Here is a 20,137-nt window from a genome sequence, read left to right as displayed (position 1 = left end):
TTCTGGGTCCTAAATTAACTAAACTCTGCCATGCAGAAAAAAAAAAAAAAAGAGGAGAAAGAGAAGGCATGTGGAGGACAATCTAATCCTACCCCATTTCTTCAGCAATTCTGAAATGTAAACATTTGGTTTTCTATTTCCAGTAATCTCAGTTTGTCTGAGATGCCTCTGATTTCTCAGGGCCCTCTATCCACAGGTTTCGCTATGTCCCACAGTCCAGTCCACACTCCAATATGTGTTCAAAAATCACCCTGCCCTTCCAAAATGTCCTAAGCTCCAAAAGTAAAGTCTGGACCACCCTCCTTACATCAGTTCTAGAGAGTACAGTTTTTGTAATCACACAGAACTGGCCTGAAATCCCAGACTCTCTCATTAGTAGCTGTATTATTTTGAGTAAATTGTATACGAAAATGTAAAAGTGTGGTTTCCTGACACATTACAGAGGGTAGAATCTTAGCTCCTAGTTCTGTGGCCTTGAAATATTTCTCAACTACGCTATACCTTGTTCCTCAACGATAACATGGGAAAACATGACAGCCTATTTCATAAGGATGTTGACAGAATTAAGGAAAATCAAGCATTTGGAACAATACGTGTGTACAGTAAATGTTAGGTGTTATTGTTTATCTCTCTGAATCGCCATTTTCTAATCTGTCAAAATACGGTATCTGCCTTGCACAGCTGGTGTTACATATGAATGTAAAGCACACAGCACACTGGATTGTGACTACTGAAATCTAAGAAATATGAGTTTCCTCTTTCTTTCTTCAGATTAGCAGCTTTCATCTTTCAGATAACAGGAAAGCAAATTTCCTGAAACTTATTATTATGGATCTATCTTTTAATCCTCATAGACTGATTTGCATTACTAAAAGAGACCATCTTTACCACATCTCTTTCAGTAATGCAAATAAATCTATGAGGATTAATAGAAAGATCCATAGAAGTAGGAATCAATAGATGTAGGAACCTGCGTTGATAACAACTAAAAAAGAATTGCTGAAGAAGGGCCAAGACATCTGGGTAGATGCTTGGGGATGACTGTAAAAGGTAGAAAATAGAAGACAAAATTAGCACTGCTGTACAGAGACAGGAAGATGCAGTGACCAAGAACCTTTGTTTTCTTTCCAAGATGGTAGAAGTGTTAGGATTAAAGGTGTCAGGTGATTACCCAAAGGTAGAGAAACAGGAAGCAATATATCAGAAATTATTAGTAATCTTTTCTTAATCAAATAAGAGAAAACATGACCGGTTGTTGTCTTTGTGTTTTTTTTTTTTTGAAATGGAGTCTTCCTCCGTTGCACAGGCTGGAGAGCAGTGGCATGATCTCGGCTCATTGCAACCTCCGCCTCCTGGGTTCAAGCTATTCTCCTGCCTCAGACTCCCAAGTAGCTGGGACTACAGGTGTGCACCACCCCGCCCGGCTAGTTTATGTATTTTTAGTAGCGATGGGGTTTCACCATATTGGCCATGTTGTTTGTCTATTTTAGTCACCTGCACATGGTTGGATATTGGCCATGGTAATTGTTTTACAGCTGTGACTTTTTCTGTCTCCTTCTCAGAATTTATGTCTCCATTTACCCATGAATAGTATCTCCAGAGTATGGCATTAGCTCAGTTCTCTTCTCACTTTATTTAGTCTTCTTAAGTGCTTCAACTATCACATGAATGCACCCAATTCTCTACCTTTAGCTCTGATTTTTCTGCTAAGCTCCAGACTCATAATCATGTAACCACTACCTGCTAGTCACTGCCACCCGCCAGCTAAATGTCTCAGAGACATCAGCAACTAACTTAACACGGCATTACCTCACCCATTACTTACTCCCGAAACCTGCTTCTCCTCTGTGACTTCATATCTTGCTTAATAGCACCATCCATCCTTTCGTGAAAACCAGAAATCTGGAAATCACTAAAGACTCAGAGTAAGACATTACATAGCTTTGCCCTCAAGAAATATGCTGTCTTCTAGGATACATATCTTTCTGTCCTTAAAACCAACAGTAATTTCTCCTTGTCACTCTTATGAAACGTAGAAGTTTACATTTTGATAAGAATAGAAATTCTTCATAGTTACAAACTTATTTTTATTAAATTAGGAGGTTATTTGGGACTACACAGCTCTGGGCATATAGTTTGTTCCTTATGGTGTTCCCTCCTCCCCCGGTCCCGGCATGTTGCATGGATCACAGCTAATCTTCAGCTAGTATACAGGTGTTCCTCAACTTATGATGAACGTTACATACCAGTAAACCTATCATAAGTCAAAAATATGGTTAAGTCAAAAATACATTTAATGCTAGCAACACAGCAGACAGTCCCCAACTTATGATGGTTTTATTTATGATTTTTTGACTTTATGATAATGTAAAAGTGATAAAAATTCAGTAGAAACCATAGCCCCGTCACAAATCATAAGAAGTTACCTGACATACCATGAGGTTTTATCCCAATAAACCCATGATCAAGTTGAAAAATCTTAAGTCAAACCATCGTAAATTGAGGACTATCTGTAGTCATGAATGAATGACTAAAAAAAGTAAAGAATTGAAAAATAATATTGAAACAGGTATAAATAAACAGGAATACATAAGAGAGCTATGGTTTCCAGCTGGAGGGAACAAGGAACAATTCATAAAGAAGGTACAATTTAGTCTGTTCTAAAGGGAGAAGGACGTTCCAGGCAGAGGAAATGCATGAGGAAAAAGGAGAGGAGAAAATGGCAGGACGTGTATGGGAATAAAACTAAAAAATCAAATAAGGTTCGAGATTAAAACCTTGATTGCAGGGTAAATAAACATATGTTTTTTAAGTGGAAGGTATATTACACTTATTGATGTAAAACTGTTAATATTATTTTTAAACCATCTTTTAGGTTTTTTACTATGAAAAATTACAATCAGAGAGAGAACAATGAGTTCCTGTATCTTTACTAGCCTCAACAAGTATTAATTGAGACCATGTCTTCTTTCATGTAGAGCTATTCACTGCAACCCAAGATTATTTTGAAGCAAATCACAGACATCATATAATTTTATTTCTAAACAGTATTTGAGTATCTGCAAAAAATAAGACTCTTTCTGCAAGCATAACTACAGTACTCTTATCATGTTGAAAAAGTACTAATTTATTAGTAACGTTAGTATTGCATGTTCAAAATTCCCTGATCTTTTCATAATTTGCTTTATAGTTTTTTTCACATGAAAAAGATCCAACTAAAATTGATTCATTGCAATTGGTTGTTAAATCTCTTAAATCTCTTCCTCACTCCTTTTCTACCTTCCTTCCCTGCCTCCCTCCATCCCTCTTAGTCATTTTATTGTAAAATAAAGCACATACAAAAAAAAAAAATGCAAAACACATCTAAGAGTTAATGAGTTGTTATAAAGCAAAGGCCTTTGCTTCACTCAGGTCCAGGAACTTCGCCAGTCCCTCTTGAAGGCCTTCTTCATGGCCCACGTCAATCATACCTCCTTTAGTACCCTCCAAAGTAGTCACTATCTATACTTTTATAGTTAAATCATTTCCTTGTTTTTATTTATATACTTTTCACCTATATGTGCATGGTTAGATGCTACAGTGCTATCTACTTTTTAAATGTCTTATATGTTTCTTTTAATCTATACAGTCCCTCTTCATGACATTTCTTTTCTTACAATTTATCTTTTGAAAAACCCAGCATATCTGGCCCATAGAGTTTCACATAGTCTGGATTTTATTGATGATATATTCATGCTGCAGTTCAATATATGTCTATGTTATTTATATATCTCCTGCAAAATGATAGTGGGATCCAAAGGCTTAATTGGACTCAGGTTTAATTAGTTGGTAATATGAATCAATACGTAATATTTTCTTCTTTTATCAGAAGAAACATGTCTAATGGTTTTTCATCTTGTGATGTTAGCAGTCATTGATGCTTAGTTGCCTACATTTATTAATCTATTGAGAGTTGCAAGGTGATGATAATTCTAATTGTATCATTAAAATTTCATTTATTATTAGAAACACTTTACAAAACACACCGCTCTACAATACTTCATTACCCAATGTTACATGTCTTCTAGGAAAACCAGAATGAATACTTGATTATTTGCCTTTACCGGTTTTTAAGATAATAAACTGATTTCCTATCATCATCCATATGTAACTCATTAAATTTTGTGAAATGTCATAAACTTATAAATTTAAACTGACTTCATAGGATTTAAACCATTAAAATTAGGTTCAAATTATTTTGGTTAAAATTGTTCATCTTTGGCCATCAGAAGACTCTTCAAGTTGACTCCCAAATTGTATCATTAACAACTTAAGCAGAGACAGAATTTAAAATTTTCAGCTTTTGAAATTTATAACAAACTGTGTTTGTAGTATTTTTTATTTCTCTCCGGAGTTCTGCCAACTTTTGCTGCATATTTCTGAAGCATTGCTATTAAGCACATGAGTTTTTGTTATTTTTATGTTTCCCTGATAAAGTGATCCTTTTATTATTATGAAATGTCATCTTTATCTCTGGTAATCCTGTCTACTTTATCTGATATTCTTTTTTGTTGTTGTTGTTGAGACGGAGTCTCGCTCTGTCGCCCAGGCTGGAGTGCAGTGGCCGGATCTCAGCTCACTGCAAGCTCCGCCTCCCGGGTTCACGCCATTCTCCTGCCTCAGCCTCCCGAGTAGCTGGGACTACAGGCGCCCGCCTCGTCGCCCGGCTACTTTTTTGTATTTTTAGTAGAGACGGGGTTTCACCGTGTTAGCCAGGATGGTCTCGATCTCCTGACCTCGTGATCCGCCCGTCTCGGCCTCCCAAAGTGCTGGGATTACAGGCTTGAGCCACCGCGCCCGGCTTTATCTGATATTCTTACGGCCATTCTAATTTACTTATTGTATTTGTCATTTTTTTATTTTAATTTTTTCTCCCTTTCACCTTCTATTAATCTTAAGGCATTATCTATTATGGTTTTTTATTTTTTTTCTGTGATCTTTCTCTTAGATTAGCTTCATTTCTAAAATGATTTATTTTCTAAGTTTGTATGGAGTTACATAATTTTTAGATGTTTCTAATTCTTATTATTCTTTCACATCTTATATCATTTTAAAATGTCATTTAGCTCACTTAGGAAATAATAGCTTTTTTCTAAATTTTAAAATATAAAAGGATTTTCTAACTTCAGCAAGCTATCTTTTCAAAATGATGGTGTCTTGGTCTTAAGATGTCCTGGCTTCGTTCTCCTGCTCCATTTTTAGCCAGTCCTTCTCTTTCCTTCCTATATATTGTCCTCATCCAGTTTACTTTTGATTCTACTGTCAGTAGCTTCTCCTCAACGTGGCTGGTCATATTTCAGAGTTGTGAGGAACGACAACTTCTTCCACCCCTTCAGAGTTTCTTTTTATAGGTCTCTTGCACGGTCCTTTATCAGAGAGCAAAACCTCTCCCAATTTCAGCTCCTGTTCTCAAGTTGGTTCATCACACTTTCCAGTGAGCACCTGTTGGCTCTTTTGGTGTTCTCCTGTTGTCAAGTCTGACAGACACCACATTACTTCCATCTGCTTCCTTCCGCACAAACACTAATCCCATATGAGCTTAGGCTGTTGGTGGCTTGTCCCAGTTAACTTTATCAAAAGTGGTTCTTGTGGATAACCTGTCACTGAGTTATGCTGTAAATTCTGTCCATGGGGTTTTGGTTTTGGTGTATGTGGAGACTTGAAGCAATACGAAAGTTATGTTGCTGCTACAAGCGCTACCTTCCAACACTTTTATATTTTGACAAAACATTTTCCAAATCCCTCAGATGTGGAAGAGACCATAGATGGACAGTGCTCACAAATGAGGGCCAAGAAAAAAACACACATAAATAATAAAATGCAGCACTGATTAATCAAGGAATTGAAATTCACCACATGAATTAACAGCTTATGACTTCACTAAGCAGGAACTAGAAGTGGGCGGCATTTCATAAAATGTATATCACATGAAGTTAACAGAAATAAGGTAGTTTTGGTATTCTAGTTAGAGTTATTTCAGAAATAGTGACCTGAGACTAAGTACTGTGCACCACTTCCTTTAAAATGCTACAAAATGAGGACGTGGTGAAATATTTCCATGAAGTTATTATGGAATAAATCAGATAATCTGAAGAGAAATACCTTTGCTTATACATATAACTCAGCAAATAAGTATTATCATTTTATAAGTTATTAGAGAGAATAAAATGTAGTCTAATTTTCCTTACCATATACCAAGTGATGGTCGGTTTGACACTGGAAGGAAAATATCCATCTACATTTGGACAAGTGATCCTCTGAATGCCATATTCTATATACAATTTATGCACTGGGAGTTTCATGGGGGAATTGAAACAGCTGTCTTTTTGAACAACTTCCAAGGGAAATGCAACTTTGCTGCAATATGTGGTGTTCCTGAAAAAAGAAACACACAATGAATGGGTAGTATTTGCATTCGATTTCATAGAGCAACCACATTCAAATGAACTAAGTGAAGCCATGCTGCATACTGAGACATCATTTATATATGTAAGTTCATGTAAGAGATAAAATCGTAGTGGAGGCATTTCCTATACCAATTGGCATCACAGAATTTTAAAAAAGCACAATTAATTAATTACTATTAATGTACCAAAGTATTTATACTTTCAGATGTGGTCCTAAATGTGTGTTTGTCAGTGTATATAAATAGTCATGTGTTACACGATGACATTTCAGTTAATGATGGATCACACATGTGATGGTGGTTTCATAAAATTATAATGGAGCTCAAGAATTTCTATTGTTTATTGATGTCATTGTCATTGTAATGTCATAGGGCAACATATTATTCATGTTTTGGGTGATGCTGGTATAAACAAACCTATGCACTGTCAGACAAATAAAAGTGTATAGTAATGTCCTAGGCTTTCACGTTCACTCACTACTCACTCACCTACTCTCCCAGAGCAACTTCCAGTCCTATAAGCTCTATTCATGATAAGTGCCCTACACAGGTATACCATTTCTTTCATCTTTTATATTATATTTTAACTGTGTCTTTTCTATATTTAGATAGCTAAGTACACAAATCCTTATCAGTGTGTTATAATTGCCTATAGTATTCAGTACCACAACCTGCTATACAGGTCGGTAACCTAGGAGTAACAGACCATATAGCCTAGGTGTGTAGTAGGCTCTCCCATCCAGGTTCATGTAACTACACTCTATGATGGTCACACAATGACAAAAGTCACCTAACAAAACATTTCTCAGAACATATCCCCTGTTCTGCTGTTCGACAAAGCAAAATATAACTGTGCATATATGTAACACTAAAAACATTCTCAATAATACTCAGTGCTGGTAAGGCAGAGGCATGAATGGCGTATTTATGCAGAGTCAATAATGGTATAAGCAACTTTGGGAAAAATTATGCTTCCAGGATCATAAAAAAGCCTTTGTTTTTGCCCTAGTAATCCTATGTCTGGATATTTTGTCACATGATAGAATGATAGAAAAGGGGGAATAGAGACAGCACATAGTTAAAAATGCCCATCCAGAGCCATATCAGCAAGAAAAACATTAAAATCAATAGAAAAAAATGTGACAAATGGATTATCATAAAGAAAACTGTGGTACAACCATTCAAAGTTGTGAGAATGTATACAAACAATCAGGCATTAAGGAAAAAAGCAAACACATAACAATTCCTTAGACAACTGGGGAATTGCATTTGTGCTATAATGTTCACATACGTTGTTTTGTCTGCTTGGAGGGCTTACTTCCCCCACCCCCTTCATTTCACATACAGGCCTTCTCTGTTATCTTCTCCCACCTCATATCTAAATTTGGTCTGTCGTTTATTGAGCACCTTGGACATTTCCTTGGTTAAATTTGTTATAGTTCAAAATTAGATGGTTATGTTATAGATATGTATCAATATCCTCTGTAAAATATAAGTCCCACAACACTATTTATGTTTCTTGTCACATTAATTGTATCTAGTACAGTGTCTTAACTTTCACTAACTGCTAAACAAATATTTGTTATTAAATAAATGGAATGGATGTAAAACTTGTGTCTAAATATAGGTAAACATGAAAAATAATATAGAAAATAAATCAACTAATTTTTTAGGGTGATGGGATAAGGAGTCTATGTCTAGCCATTTTTGTGATTTTTGTATAAATAATATTTGTGAGGCAGCACATCACACATATTTGGCTTACTGGGTACCAAAATGACTTATGAATAAAGACTACATTTAGTGGAAAGGGTGGGGTATGCATTCTCAAAGACGGAGGGAGGAGTGTTAAAGATGACTTGTGACAATACTCAGAAGGGGGTAAGAGGGAGTGGTAGGCATGATCCATACCTACAAATAACAAAACATCTGCCCCCTGGAAGACAGACTCTATAGGTGGAAGTTATAGAAGGGAAATTTAAGTTTAAGGATCTATTTTCTGATTTTAAAAAACACGAAGAACAGTGATTGGACTGACTTTTTAGCTCCCAAAGTTGAACAGTATTGGGGCAAGAATATAAAGAAAATACTCAAAGATGAAACTAACTTTATGGCCTTAAAGACAGTCAGCCCTATGGTTCTACATGCTTCAGTTTAAGGTCATTCTCAGCTTAGACATTTCCTCAGTAAAATAGGAAACATGGTAGTGCTCCCACCAGACAACTTCAATTCTAGATTTGCTTTAAGAACATGGAAGATAGAGAAGTAAACTGAAGAGGTGACAATCTAGAAGTTGATAAATAACACTAAAGGTATTTGCAGGTCTTAACCATCATGCAGCCCTACTCCTACAATGTAAAAGAAGATTAGAAAAGTTTATGGAAGAGCTACAGGCAAGTAGAAAGTAATTAAGGAAAAAGTAAAACTGATACGGAAACACTAAGATGCACAGTGGAGACCATAGTTAAACAGAAAGCTCCTGAAGACTTCCTCCCACTGGAAAATGTTAACAGATGAACAGTTATCAAAGATAAAAAGGAGCTCAACAAGCATGTATGCCAACTCTCTTCCTATGTAGATGTAGATACCACAGCTCTCAGACATGGACATGACTTGCCTAAGGTCACCAGCTAAGTAGTGGCAGAGTGGAAGTGATGGCCTAGTTTCTCTGCCTTCTCCTAATGCTCTTTCCGCTATAATTTGCTTTAACTTCTACTACATTGTATTAGAACATAAATAATGAGAACATGGGTACTTCAGGATCCTTGGAAATCCATATACCAGTCTAAAGTCCACTCCAATAAGATTCAAGTTTCCAGTGAAAACCTCAGAAGGGCCTTCAGAGATTACAGGGATTCTCCCTTACCTCCAACTCCCAAGAACACAGTGATCTAAAGGCTTTTCTGTGATAGAAAAGAGGTCCTTTTTCACATAATCATAACATAGATTACATTTACCAAAGCACAGTCATAGTTTTCCATCAGGGAGTGGTTACTCTCCATGAGAGAAAAAACATTTGTGATTATTTATTGTTATGGACTGAATTGTGTCACCCCGCCCCAATTTACATGCTAAAGTCCCACCTCACAGTACATTAGAATGTGACTGTATTTGAAAACAGAAAATTTGAAGACATAATTGAGCTAAAATGAAGTCACAAGGATGGTCTCTAATCCCATACTATTAGCATCCTTATCAGAAGAAGAGATTAAGACACAAACACACAGAGGTAAGACCATGCAAAGACAAGGAGAGAAGATGGCCATATACAAGACAAGGAGAGAGGCACCGAGAATGAAATCAACCCTGCCGACACCTTGATCTTGAACTTCCAGCCTCCAGAACTGTGAGAAGGTAATTTTGTTTGTTAAAGTCACCCAGTCTTTGGTATTTTGTCATTGCAGCCCTAGCAAAGCAACACACCTGTTAAATAGTAGGAAGTTGTTCAAAGAAAAAATAATAATAATAACCTAGATGGGAGTTTAGAAAACAAATCCAAGCCTGGCAGCTAAAAAGTGATCGTGGGTGAAGAGTAACCAAATAATTAACCCTGAAAAGGGCTATTCTATTCTGTGGAGAAGCCTCAGTTTTTTTGTTTCCCCCAAAAACAACATTAATGCAAAAAAAAAAAAAAATACTGTAGAGTAAAATATAAAATTTACAAAACTTTCAAGGGAAAAAAAGTGGATTGGAAAGAAATTTTACTGTAATGATAAATTGTTTGGATTAAATCCTTAGATTGCCAGAGATAATGGTATTCTCTTGCTGCTCAGGAGAAATTTGGTAGAAGTTTAAAAAGCATTGTCATACATACATGTCATGGCTCCCAAAAGAATATTTGGGAGAATATTATGACAGAGAAAATTCTAAGGAGGGAATTGTAACTGAAAAGGCAAACCTGGGGCAGATGGGAGACAGGACTCCCAGTTCACTCCAGGTCTTCTGATTTGGGGGTTAGATCTGCAGTGTCCAATAGAAATGATAATGCGAACCACATATGTAATTTTAGACATTTCGGTTGCCACACTAAAAAAGTAAAATAATATTTGGGAGGCATCGCATCACACATATTTGGGAGGCATTGTGCACCACACAATGCACCCTGAGTTTCTTTTCTGTGCCAGGTACTTTGAAAGATGCCAAGAATAACAGATACAAATGGGCTCTGTTCCCTTCCCTGTTCAATGTCTGGATAAATGGATGACTCCAGGTGAGGCATAAAGGCACGCAGGTACCCATGTCATGAGAAGGGATTAATAACAAGGCTCCACTTTTACACAACTTTGATATGTCTCAGGGTCTGGGAAGAAACTACCTCTGGAGAACATTCTAAGGGCCACAACCCATTTCTCTGCATACCTCCTTCAGCCCCCTTCAGCTAAGCTGCAGAGAATGACCTCACTAAACTGTATCTAAATATTTCCCACTTCTCCCCAGCTTCCTAGCACATGGATCATCTGGACAAAAGCCCAGAAACTAAAGGGAAAAGAGAAAGTCACTGCCAAGAATCAAGCTACCTTAACATGCAGGTATAGTTGCCAGTGTCATTGAGGAGAGTGGGCCGGAACCACAGCACATCTTTCTCCTTACTAATGCGGTTCTCAGGGAGGCGGAAGTTAATCGGTTCCTCAAGGTCCCGGTCCTGCCTAGTCCAATACCAGATCAGAGTAAGGCCAGCTGAATGAGCTGTGCTGTAGTTAAATTTCAAGAAGTGTTCAAAGAGCGGACACTTGATGCGAGCTGGCTCATCTTCAAACACTTGGATTTGCCTCATGGTATCTAGTCCCCAGTCATCGCAGCGTTCTGGAATAATCAAAGAGAAAGAAAGGGCAGATGAGTCATTTCACAGTAAAGGCCTTGAAAGAACACACCTTCTCCTCAGGGCACCCTGTCTTTCCCAGAACCTCTTTCTCTGGTCATCTTCCAGCCTCCCTCTAATAACTGCATACAGTAGGCACCTTTGGTGTGAAGAAATTGCTGTTCCCCATTGGTTTTTATTTTCTGAGTATCTCTTGGATAATGATTTGATCTGATAGCTTGACCCTGTTAAGCCCCACAAGGTATGGGAGAAAGTTTCACCTAAAAAAGACATCCTGTGTTTTTTCACTTTGTGGAACAGAGAATGGTTTAAGGAGGAAATTGTAACTGAAAAGATAAACCTTGGGCAAATGGGAGAAAGGACTCCCAGTTTGCTCTAGGTCTTCTGATTTTTGGGCTAGGTCTGCACTGTCCAGTAGAAATCAGAATGCAACACACATATGTAATTTTAGACATTTCAGTTGCCATACTAAAAAAGTAAAACAAAACAGATGAAATTAATTTTAATATTTTGTTAAACCCAATATATCCAAAATATCAAAAAATGAGCTATTTTACATTTACATTCTTTTTCTGTGGTACGTCTTCAAATTTCAACGGATTTTACACTTACATCTCAGTCTGGGCTAGCCACATATGTCTTACTCTACTGTATTGGACAGCAGGACAGTAGACCTCAAGAAATCAAGAGATCTCTGTAATACCCATTGGTGGAAAACTCATTCAGGACTAAAGGTACTACAGTTTCAATGACAGAGTCAAATAAAAAAGCAGCTTCGTTCTACAAGGTCAGTCAGTTCTTTAAATTCCTTCTGAGCTGTATACCCATTTTATATTTTTATCATCAAACATTATTTTTAACGATCACTTGAAAACTCTGGAATACAGAGTCTACAAAAACAGCCCTAGTTTTCTCTTTCCCCTGTATCCACATCCTCTGCGATTTGAAACTGTGAATTTTCCAATCAGGAGTCTATCTTACCACCCGATCTGCGCTGTCCTTGTGAGTAATGGCTTGTATAATTTACCCTTTATAATGAAAAATAATCACTCATCTACTCAAGAAAAAAAAAAGTATTTAAAGGATTTTTTTCTTTAAGAAAATAATAAAATATTTATTCTCTTAAGAGTGGAATCTGAATGGAGGGCTCTAGAAGTCACCAGATGAAGGGTGAACAGAGGTCAGGGTGATGGAGTCCTGCAGGCCACAAAACCATCACCTTAAAGTAGTTTTTTCCTCATGTCCCTAACATATGCACATACACACATTTATGTACATATTTTTAACTCTGTGATCTTCCCGACATTTCCATTGACATCTAAAACTTTTCATGCTAAGTATAATTGGAAAGGATATATGTAGTGTCATAAGTAACGCCATTTTGAAAGAAAAGAGTTACATCATTCTTGTAATTACATCCAATGGAATAGTGATTTGTCATACACCAATATCCAACCTAAAAACATGTTAAAAAGCTTTCTTTTAACCATTATAAATTCCATAGTTTCTTTTTTTCTTGAACTTAACATTAATTCCACTATCTCCACGTGTAAATTTACTTTAGTGTAATATATTCTTAAGTCTGATAGTTTCATCATTTTATTCTTTTGTGTAATATGTAAAGTGCTAAGTGTTAAAAGATTTTTTGAAATGTCTTATACATTTAAATAATATGTTTCATTTTATAAGTAATTATTGATTATAAAATGTAAAGGTTGTATTGGAAATCATTTCTTAGTAATATAGAAGGGCTATTTTTGAATGGGAGTTTTTGAGTACTAGTTAAAAATTGTTTGCTTACATGTAAGAACTGGGAAAATTTGTTTATAGTAAGGAACTAAAGGAGCTTAGTTCTACAAGGTCACTCAATTCTTGAAATTCCTTCTGAGTTGTATACCCATTTTATATTTTTATCATCAAACATTATTTTTAATGATCACTTGAAAACTCTGCAATACAGAGTCTCCAAAAACAGTGCTAGTTTTCCCTTTCCCCCGTATCCACATCCTCTGCAATTTGAAACTGTGAGTTTTCCAATCAAGATTCTATCTTACCACCTCTCGAATCTGGGCTGTCCTTGTGAGTTATACTGGCAAACAAAATGCAGCAAAAGTGATCGTGTGGTGTGTGACAATCTAAGTCTAAGACTTAAAAGGTTTTGCTTTTTCTCCTGGAACTTTGTTGTCACCATGAGAACAGGTCCAGGAAAGCATATTAATAAATAAGAGACCACACAGAGGACAGCTGAGACACCCCAGCTGGCAGCTGGCCCACCTCCAGAAGTATGGCTATCTGGCTTTCCACAGCTGACCAAAGGTACAAGAGCAAGTCCGGCCTAGATGAGCTGAGCCACACAAGATACAGACTCAGAAGCAAAAATACAAGTGAAATAAATAAAATGAAGTTTGGTCATTGAAATGCGTGCTCCTTTTTTGTAGCAGTGGATAACTGGCAAAACAACTCACTTGCCATTATTCTAATATTGATAAAAGCAAAGAATCTGAAGCTTTCTGACTTGCAAAAGGATTTGTCATGTAAGTAATAAAGCTCTGGGAAATTTAACAAACTAGTTTTTTCAAGACTCAACAAATGACTATTTGTTGCTAGGTGCTTTACTTAGAAGCAACTTTTAAAATTCAACATACAGAGAAATAATTGGAAAAATCACAGTGTTGTTCACATCAGTGCACAATTGTAATACAATATAGTTTATAAAGTATCACATTCTTTGAACATATTTGCAAAGTTGCAGAGTTTGCTTATTCAGCTTGTATAAAAGTAAAACCAAAGTTTTGGCTGGGCGTGGTGGCTCACGCCTGTAATCCCAACATTTTAGGAGGCCGAGGCGGGTGGATCACTTGAGGTCAGGAGTTCGAGACCAGCCTGGCCAACATGGCAAAACTCCATCTCTACTAAAAATACAAAAATTAGCCAGGCATGGTGGCAGGCGCCTGTAATCCCAGCTACTCGGAAATATGAGGCAGGAGACTTGCTTGAACCTGGCAGGCAGAGGTTGCAGTCAGCCGAGATCATGCCACTGCACTCCAGCCTGGGCAAGAGAGCAAGACTCAAAAGAAAAGAAAAGAAAAGAAAATTAAAATAATGTTTAATACATAATCCCAAGTAACTGCAAGAGCAGGAGAAAAGACAATGGTAATGCCAGCATGGACAAGTGGTAACAGGCTTAGCACACCTAAAAAGACAAATCCTAAACTAGCAGCAGAGAACTGGAGAACAAACCAATCTGCAGTTCAGGATGCTGAAAAGACCCAGGAATTATCAGCACCAAGGTAAAGAGTCATTAGTGCTGTTTACCCACCATGTATGGGTTCTCCTCTCGGTATATTATAAGATTGTACATTTCTACACCTCTGAAGTAAGGAGCGGCCATGTGACTTACTTTGACCAAGAAGATGTAGTCAGTGCTACTTGTGGTGGATGTTTTAAGAGGTGGGGTATATTTTACAAACTTCCCTTTTCTTCTGCCTTGGCAAACATGAAAGCCCAGAGACAGAGGATCCCTTAGCTTGGGTCCTTTGATGGATGGCATATCACACAACTTTGTTCTTTTAAAGCAGGGATAATTTGGATTTGCTTATTACCAATATCAATAATCTATCCTGGCACATTCAGTCAGGTATCTCAAAACTGAGGATGTGGGAAGAACGCTAAAATAAACAAGACAGAATGACAGCTATATAAAAAAGTTACATGCTTTGTTCCAAGCCCACTCTTCCAGTACTGAACAATTTTCTTCACTCAGCTTCAAGGATGAGGGCAGTCAGACATTTACTCTCCACAGAAGAGAATGAAAGAGTCTTCTGTGGAAAATCTGGCCAGTTTAAGAAGAAAGATATGACAATCTTACTATCAGAAGTTCTTTAGAAAATTGTGCAGCCACATCATCCAACAGAAATGCACAAGTTTAATGAGCATCATGGCTTCACACTCACATTTAGAATTTCCAATCAGCTTCTCAATCACTTCTTCTTAAATCTGAGCAGATAATCTGAGAAAAACCTCTACCACAAAATGTAATGTCAGAAAAAAAAAAGTAAAAAGAACTTGGAGAGAATCAAATTATTCAAGGAAAAGTAAACATTTAAAAAACACTATCAACATTCTCAGAGCGGTAAGGAATCTGTTTCATCCATGAAGCAGGAACAAATGCTATAACAAAGCAATATTCAGAGAAAAAAAGCCCACTAAAACAACAACAAAAAAACTTTAATAGATTTTTTTAGATGTTAAATTTAAAGATTTCCTAAAAAGCAGAGTAGAAAGAAAAAGAAATAGAAAATAGAGAAGAAAGTCAGAAGCACAGTCCAGGAATCTCAATCTCTCAATAAGAGGCGCCTCTGCACCCCACCTATCAAAAAACAAAACAAACAAATAAAAAAAACCAAAATACAAAGAAAATTGTCAATTAAATAATTCACAGAAAAAAAACACAAAATCTGAGAACTGAACTATACAACCTTCTAAGGACCTACCGATTGGCCCAGCACAATGGATAGAAATAAACTTACACCACATAAATATTTCACAATAATTGCAGACACAGAGAGGATTCTGCAAACTGCCAGGGAGTAAGAAAGGAAGGGAAAAAAAAAAAGTCACTTTACAAAATATTAGGAATAAGAATGGTTTGGGAACTCCCAAACACAAGACTGGAAACTAGAAGATAATGAAGCAATGCATCTGAAGGAAAATGATTTCCAATCTAGAATCTAAACCTAACAAAAAAATCAAGTGTGAAGGTGACAAATGTAGACACACAAAGACTCCACAATTTATTTACCATGTCCTCCTTGTCAGGGAGCTATGGGGAATTTGTGCTACAAAAATGAGAGAATAAAACATTAATAGAGAAAACCTAGGATTGGGAATAGGGATTCTAATTCAAGAGAGAAAAGGGATCCTCAGAATGACAGTGAACGAGACCCAAGGATAAAAGCTATGCACCAGGGCTTGGTAATGAACCAGTATAGGTAGTAGGGGTTGGAAACCTCCAATAAGGGAAAAAAATAATCGCAACTGACAGATTATCTGAGGACATTAACAGTGTGAAAAATGTGAAAAATTATGCTGAAAGGCAATTGAAAGCTATAGAAATGGTTACAAAAACATACAAATTAAAATAAGCATATGACTGTAATCCCAGCACTTTGGGAGGCCGAGACGGGTGGATCACGAGGTCAGGAGATCGAGACCATCCTGGCTAACACGGTGAAACCCCGTCTCTACTAAAAAAATACAAAAAAATTAGCCGGGCGAGATGGCGGGCGCCTGTAGTCCCAGCTACTCGGGAGGCTGAGGCAGGAGAATGGCATAAACCCAGGAGGCGGAGCTTGCAGTGAGCCGAGATCGCGCCACTGCACTCCAGCCTGGGTGACAGAGCGAGACTCCATCTCAAAAAAAAAAAAAAAAAAAAAAAGCATATGAAAAGCAATGCAGTTAATAACTTCAAAAACTAAGAAAGGTAATAGAATTATAGTCCATAAATATGTGAAAACATACTAATGAAATGATTATTGATTCGACCAAATATGAAATATAGGGATGAATGGGTAGGAGGGAGAGCAGTTTCAGTGAGATTATACTCATTTACTATAATGAAAAAAGTGAAAAGATAATGCCCTAGGGTTGACTACACAAAAGATAACAATGTATACAAATAGGTTAGCAAAATATAGATGGGAAATATTATAAGATATAAATAAGATATCCAAGTTGTTGCCTCTGAGAACGGTCATTAGTAAAAGTGAGGATAGTTAAGGCAGAAAGAATATAATTATTCTGATATGTTTTTTAATATATGTACCTTAAAAATCTATGCATAATTTGCTTTCAAATGAATTAAAATAATAATTAGAATAAAAGGAAGAAAGGAAAGAAGGAAGAAAATATCCACCACGTAAAAATTGGCAAACCCATTCTATGTCAAACCATCCTCATCATAACTACTTTCTGTTAGAGACATTTTTGACTTTACATTTTATTTCCAAAAATTGTGCTGTTATGTATTGGCTTGACAGTCGTTTCACTTTGAATGATAAAGTATATAGAAAAAAAAAAAGACGATGATGTTTGGATAGCAAATGGAGTCTGAAATTTCATTATACTGTTTGTTGTCTAGATAAAATAAGATGTCACTGCCTTTGGTATTTCCTATAGATATTCTTTATGTGTTTTGCAAAAGCATCTCCCTCACGACTGCACTTTTTTGGCTGAAATTAGATGATGGTAGAGGAAAGACTATTAAATGGGAATTAGTATCGCTCCTATAACCCCACTCTACAATGTGTATCAATTCAGATCACTCCAACTTGGGCAACAGATCACATTCTGATGTCATGATTCACTCTTAATAGAAACACTGGTAATTTGGAGAGAAAAGGAAGGCCTGCTGGGGTTTAATAGTGCCCTTATTAAGGAGACATTCTGACACCAATAAAATAAGTGTCATGTTGGACCCTGAAAGTCTTCATAGCCCTGGGCAATAATTAGTAAGATAGGTGATGAGTAACATGTAGATTTTTCTTTTGTAAAGTAGGAGAATACCGACTGGAAAAGAGGAGAAAAAAAAAAAAGGAGAGCTAACATAACATTTTAACTGCAAGCATATACTCAGACCAATTTAGGAGGAATTATAAAATGGAATTTTAGTGATTACAAGAACAGACTGTGGTAGAGACTGTCTATATGCTCATTAATTCTGTTTTCTCTTGCTTGACTCATGTGTAAACTACTTATCTTTGGTAATTGGGTTGGGGCCATGTGATTTTCCTCTGGCCAATGAAAGGTGGGCAGAAATGCTGTGGCCTGAAATCCCCTGCACAATCTTTGGTGCTCTCTTTCCCTGAAATGGAGGCCCTGAAGTCCAGAAACTGATGAAAGGTAGCTTCACAGGATGGGATGAACCTGGATCCCTGCCTCTGCTCAGAGCAGAGCTGTTCAGGAATGCCACTTGACTTTCAAGGGGCTGTGACATGAGTGGAAAATAAATACTGTGTTAAGCCACTGAGGTTTGTGATAGCAACTACTATTGCCTATCCTGATTAATAGAGAAAGGAAAGTAGAATTTTCCTTTCATAACATAAGTTAATAAATCAAGACCAGACATTTTTTTAAAAAGCATTTGTTCCTCACATACTAACATTTGAATACAAATCAATCACCATGGCCCAATTCATAAGCTTAATATGTATTCAATTAAATGCAATACATTTTTAAAGGGAAATGAAATAATTGTAACTGCCATGTATCTCCCTTATATGATGTCTTATGGACCAAATGAATATGTTTATAAAATGAGTCAGCCTCCTGTACCAAAGAGACTGAAAATACATGTATTAGTATTCATAAACATTATTATTATTATTGAGCTTTTTCTTTGGGATATTTGCCCATTTGAAATTAGTTCTGTGAGTTTTTAAGTTCTCTAGACAGCCACCTGAGCATATTTTGTCAGAGCTTTTTATATTATTCAGTGAACAAATAAAAATAAAATCTATGGCAACGGGCTGGAGTGTCATGTAATACCAAATTAATTATATGATTCACTGCAGGCACCAGCCTCAGAAAAGACAGGAAAAGGCTGTTATGCAAATACATTTGTCTCTAATAACAGCAAAGGGAATTTAGCAAATTACTGGCACAAGAATTCCTTTTTTGTTTAGAATGTCCCTTCTTTTTCAGTTTACTCCACAGTGGAAGTCCTCTCTAAATTGGCCTCTCAACATGCGAGAACCACAAAGTCGTCATTCCTCTCAGCCAAAAGGGTTTCTTAAGGCTGAGACTTGGTGGCACAGAGGACTCATGGAAACGTGCAAAGCTTTGCAAAACCAAGTCAGTGGAAAATCCAACCCACGCTCCTGACAGCAATTAGCATTTATATAGCAGGGTATACATTTTAACTAATTAATCTCACAACACCCTCTAGGGCTTTCATGCCCATTCCCACATTACATGCCAGGAAACGGAGACAGAGAGATTAATTGACTTACTTTTGCCTGAGTGGTAGCACAAAAAAAAGCTGCCTGACTATAGAGCTAGGATGTTTGTTCCAAATGTATCCTCACACATTCAAAGCAGAATATTTTCCACAGAAAAGCTCCTCATATATTTGTATTCATTAAATATTTATTGAGAACCTGTTATGTACAAGGCACTGTGCTAGGTGCTGGGGTAGACAGACGTATAAGTATAAAACATCAGGAAACTCAGGTATAGAAAAGAAAGAGCAAAGATTTGAATTTCGGAAGACCTAAGGTGGAAGTACTTTCCATAGTTAATTATTTATCATGTGCCACTTGGTTGCCATATGGCCTTGGACAAAATGCTTCTCTTAAACTAGTCTTTGCATGTCCAGCCTGCTTATCTTACAGTGCTGTGTGAGAGTTAAAAGTCCTAGCATGCAAAAGGAGCTCAGTACATGTTAGCTGAATCTGCATCAGAAAATTCCCATCAGGAAATTAACAATCTTCACAAAAGAAAGACATAGAAACAGAGTTAACTGAATGAAATAAACCAATTGTCATAACAGGTTTCTAAACAGAAGCGTAATCATATTAAATCCTATTATATTGTACTACATTTTATATTAGTTATATTATTGTAAACAGGGTGGAGGGTGGAGGTGATAGTTTTGAGATTTGGCTGAGACCAGAACCAGTTCCCCCGCTTTTCTTTTTTTGAGACAGAGTCTCGCTCTGTTGCCCAGGCTGGAATGCAGTGGTGGGATCTCAGCTCACTGCAAGCTCCATCTCCCGGGTTCACGCCATTCTCCTGCCTCAGCCTCCTGAGTAGCTGGGACTACAGGCGCCCACCACCACGCCTGGCTAATGTTTTGTATTTTTAGTAGAGACTGG

General features: G+C 36.9%; 1 protein-coding gene across 3 annotated transcripts in view; it reads right to left on the bottom strand.

Moving 5' to 3' along the window:
- IL1RAP (interleukin 1 receptor accessory protein) overlaps positions 1 to 20,137 on the bottom strand; it is a 146,638-nt gene that overhangs the window by 42,659 nt on the left and 83,842 nt on the right. For all 3 annotated transcript variants that reach the window (XM_033213049.1, XM_033213050.1, XM_033213051.1), the window contains exons 3-4: positions 10,963 to 11,248; positions 6,228 to 6,414 (exon numbers count right to left, since the gene is read on the bottom strand). In XM_033213049.1, the coding sequence (XP_033068940.1) occupies positions 6,228 to 6,414; positions 10,963 to 11,248 (473 nt within the window). The remainder of the gene's footprint in view (positions 1 to 6,227; positions 6,415 to 10,962; positions 11,249 to 20,137) is intronic.

Source organism: Trachypithecus francoisi, unplaced genomic scaffold (genome assembly GCF_009764315.1).
Source record: "Trachypithecus francoisi isolate TF-2019V2 unplaced genomic scaffold, Tfra_2.0 Lachesis_group0, whole genome shotgun sequence".
NCBI classification, from domain to species: Eukaryota; Metazoa; Chordata; class Mammalia; order Primates; family Cercopithecidae; genus Trachypithecus; species Trachypithecus francoisi.
The sequence above is the reverse complement of the archived record's forward strand: the minus strand, read 5'-3'. Positions and strand labels throughout refer to the sequence as shown.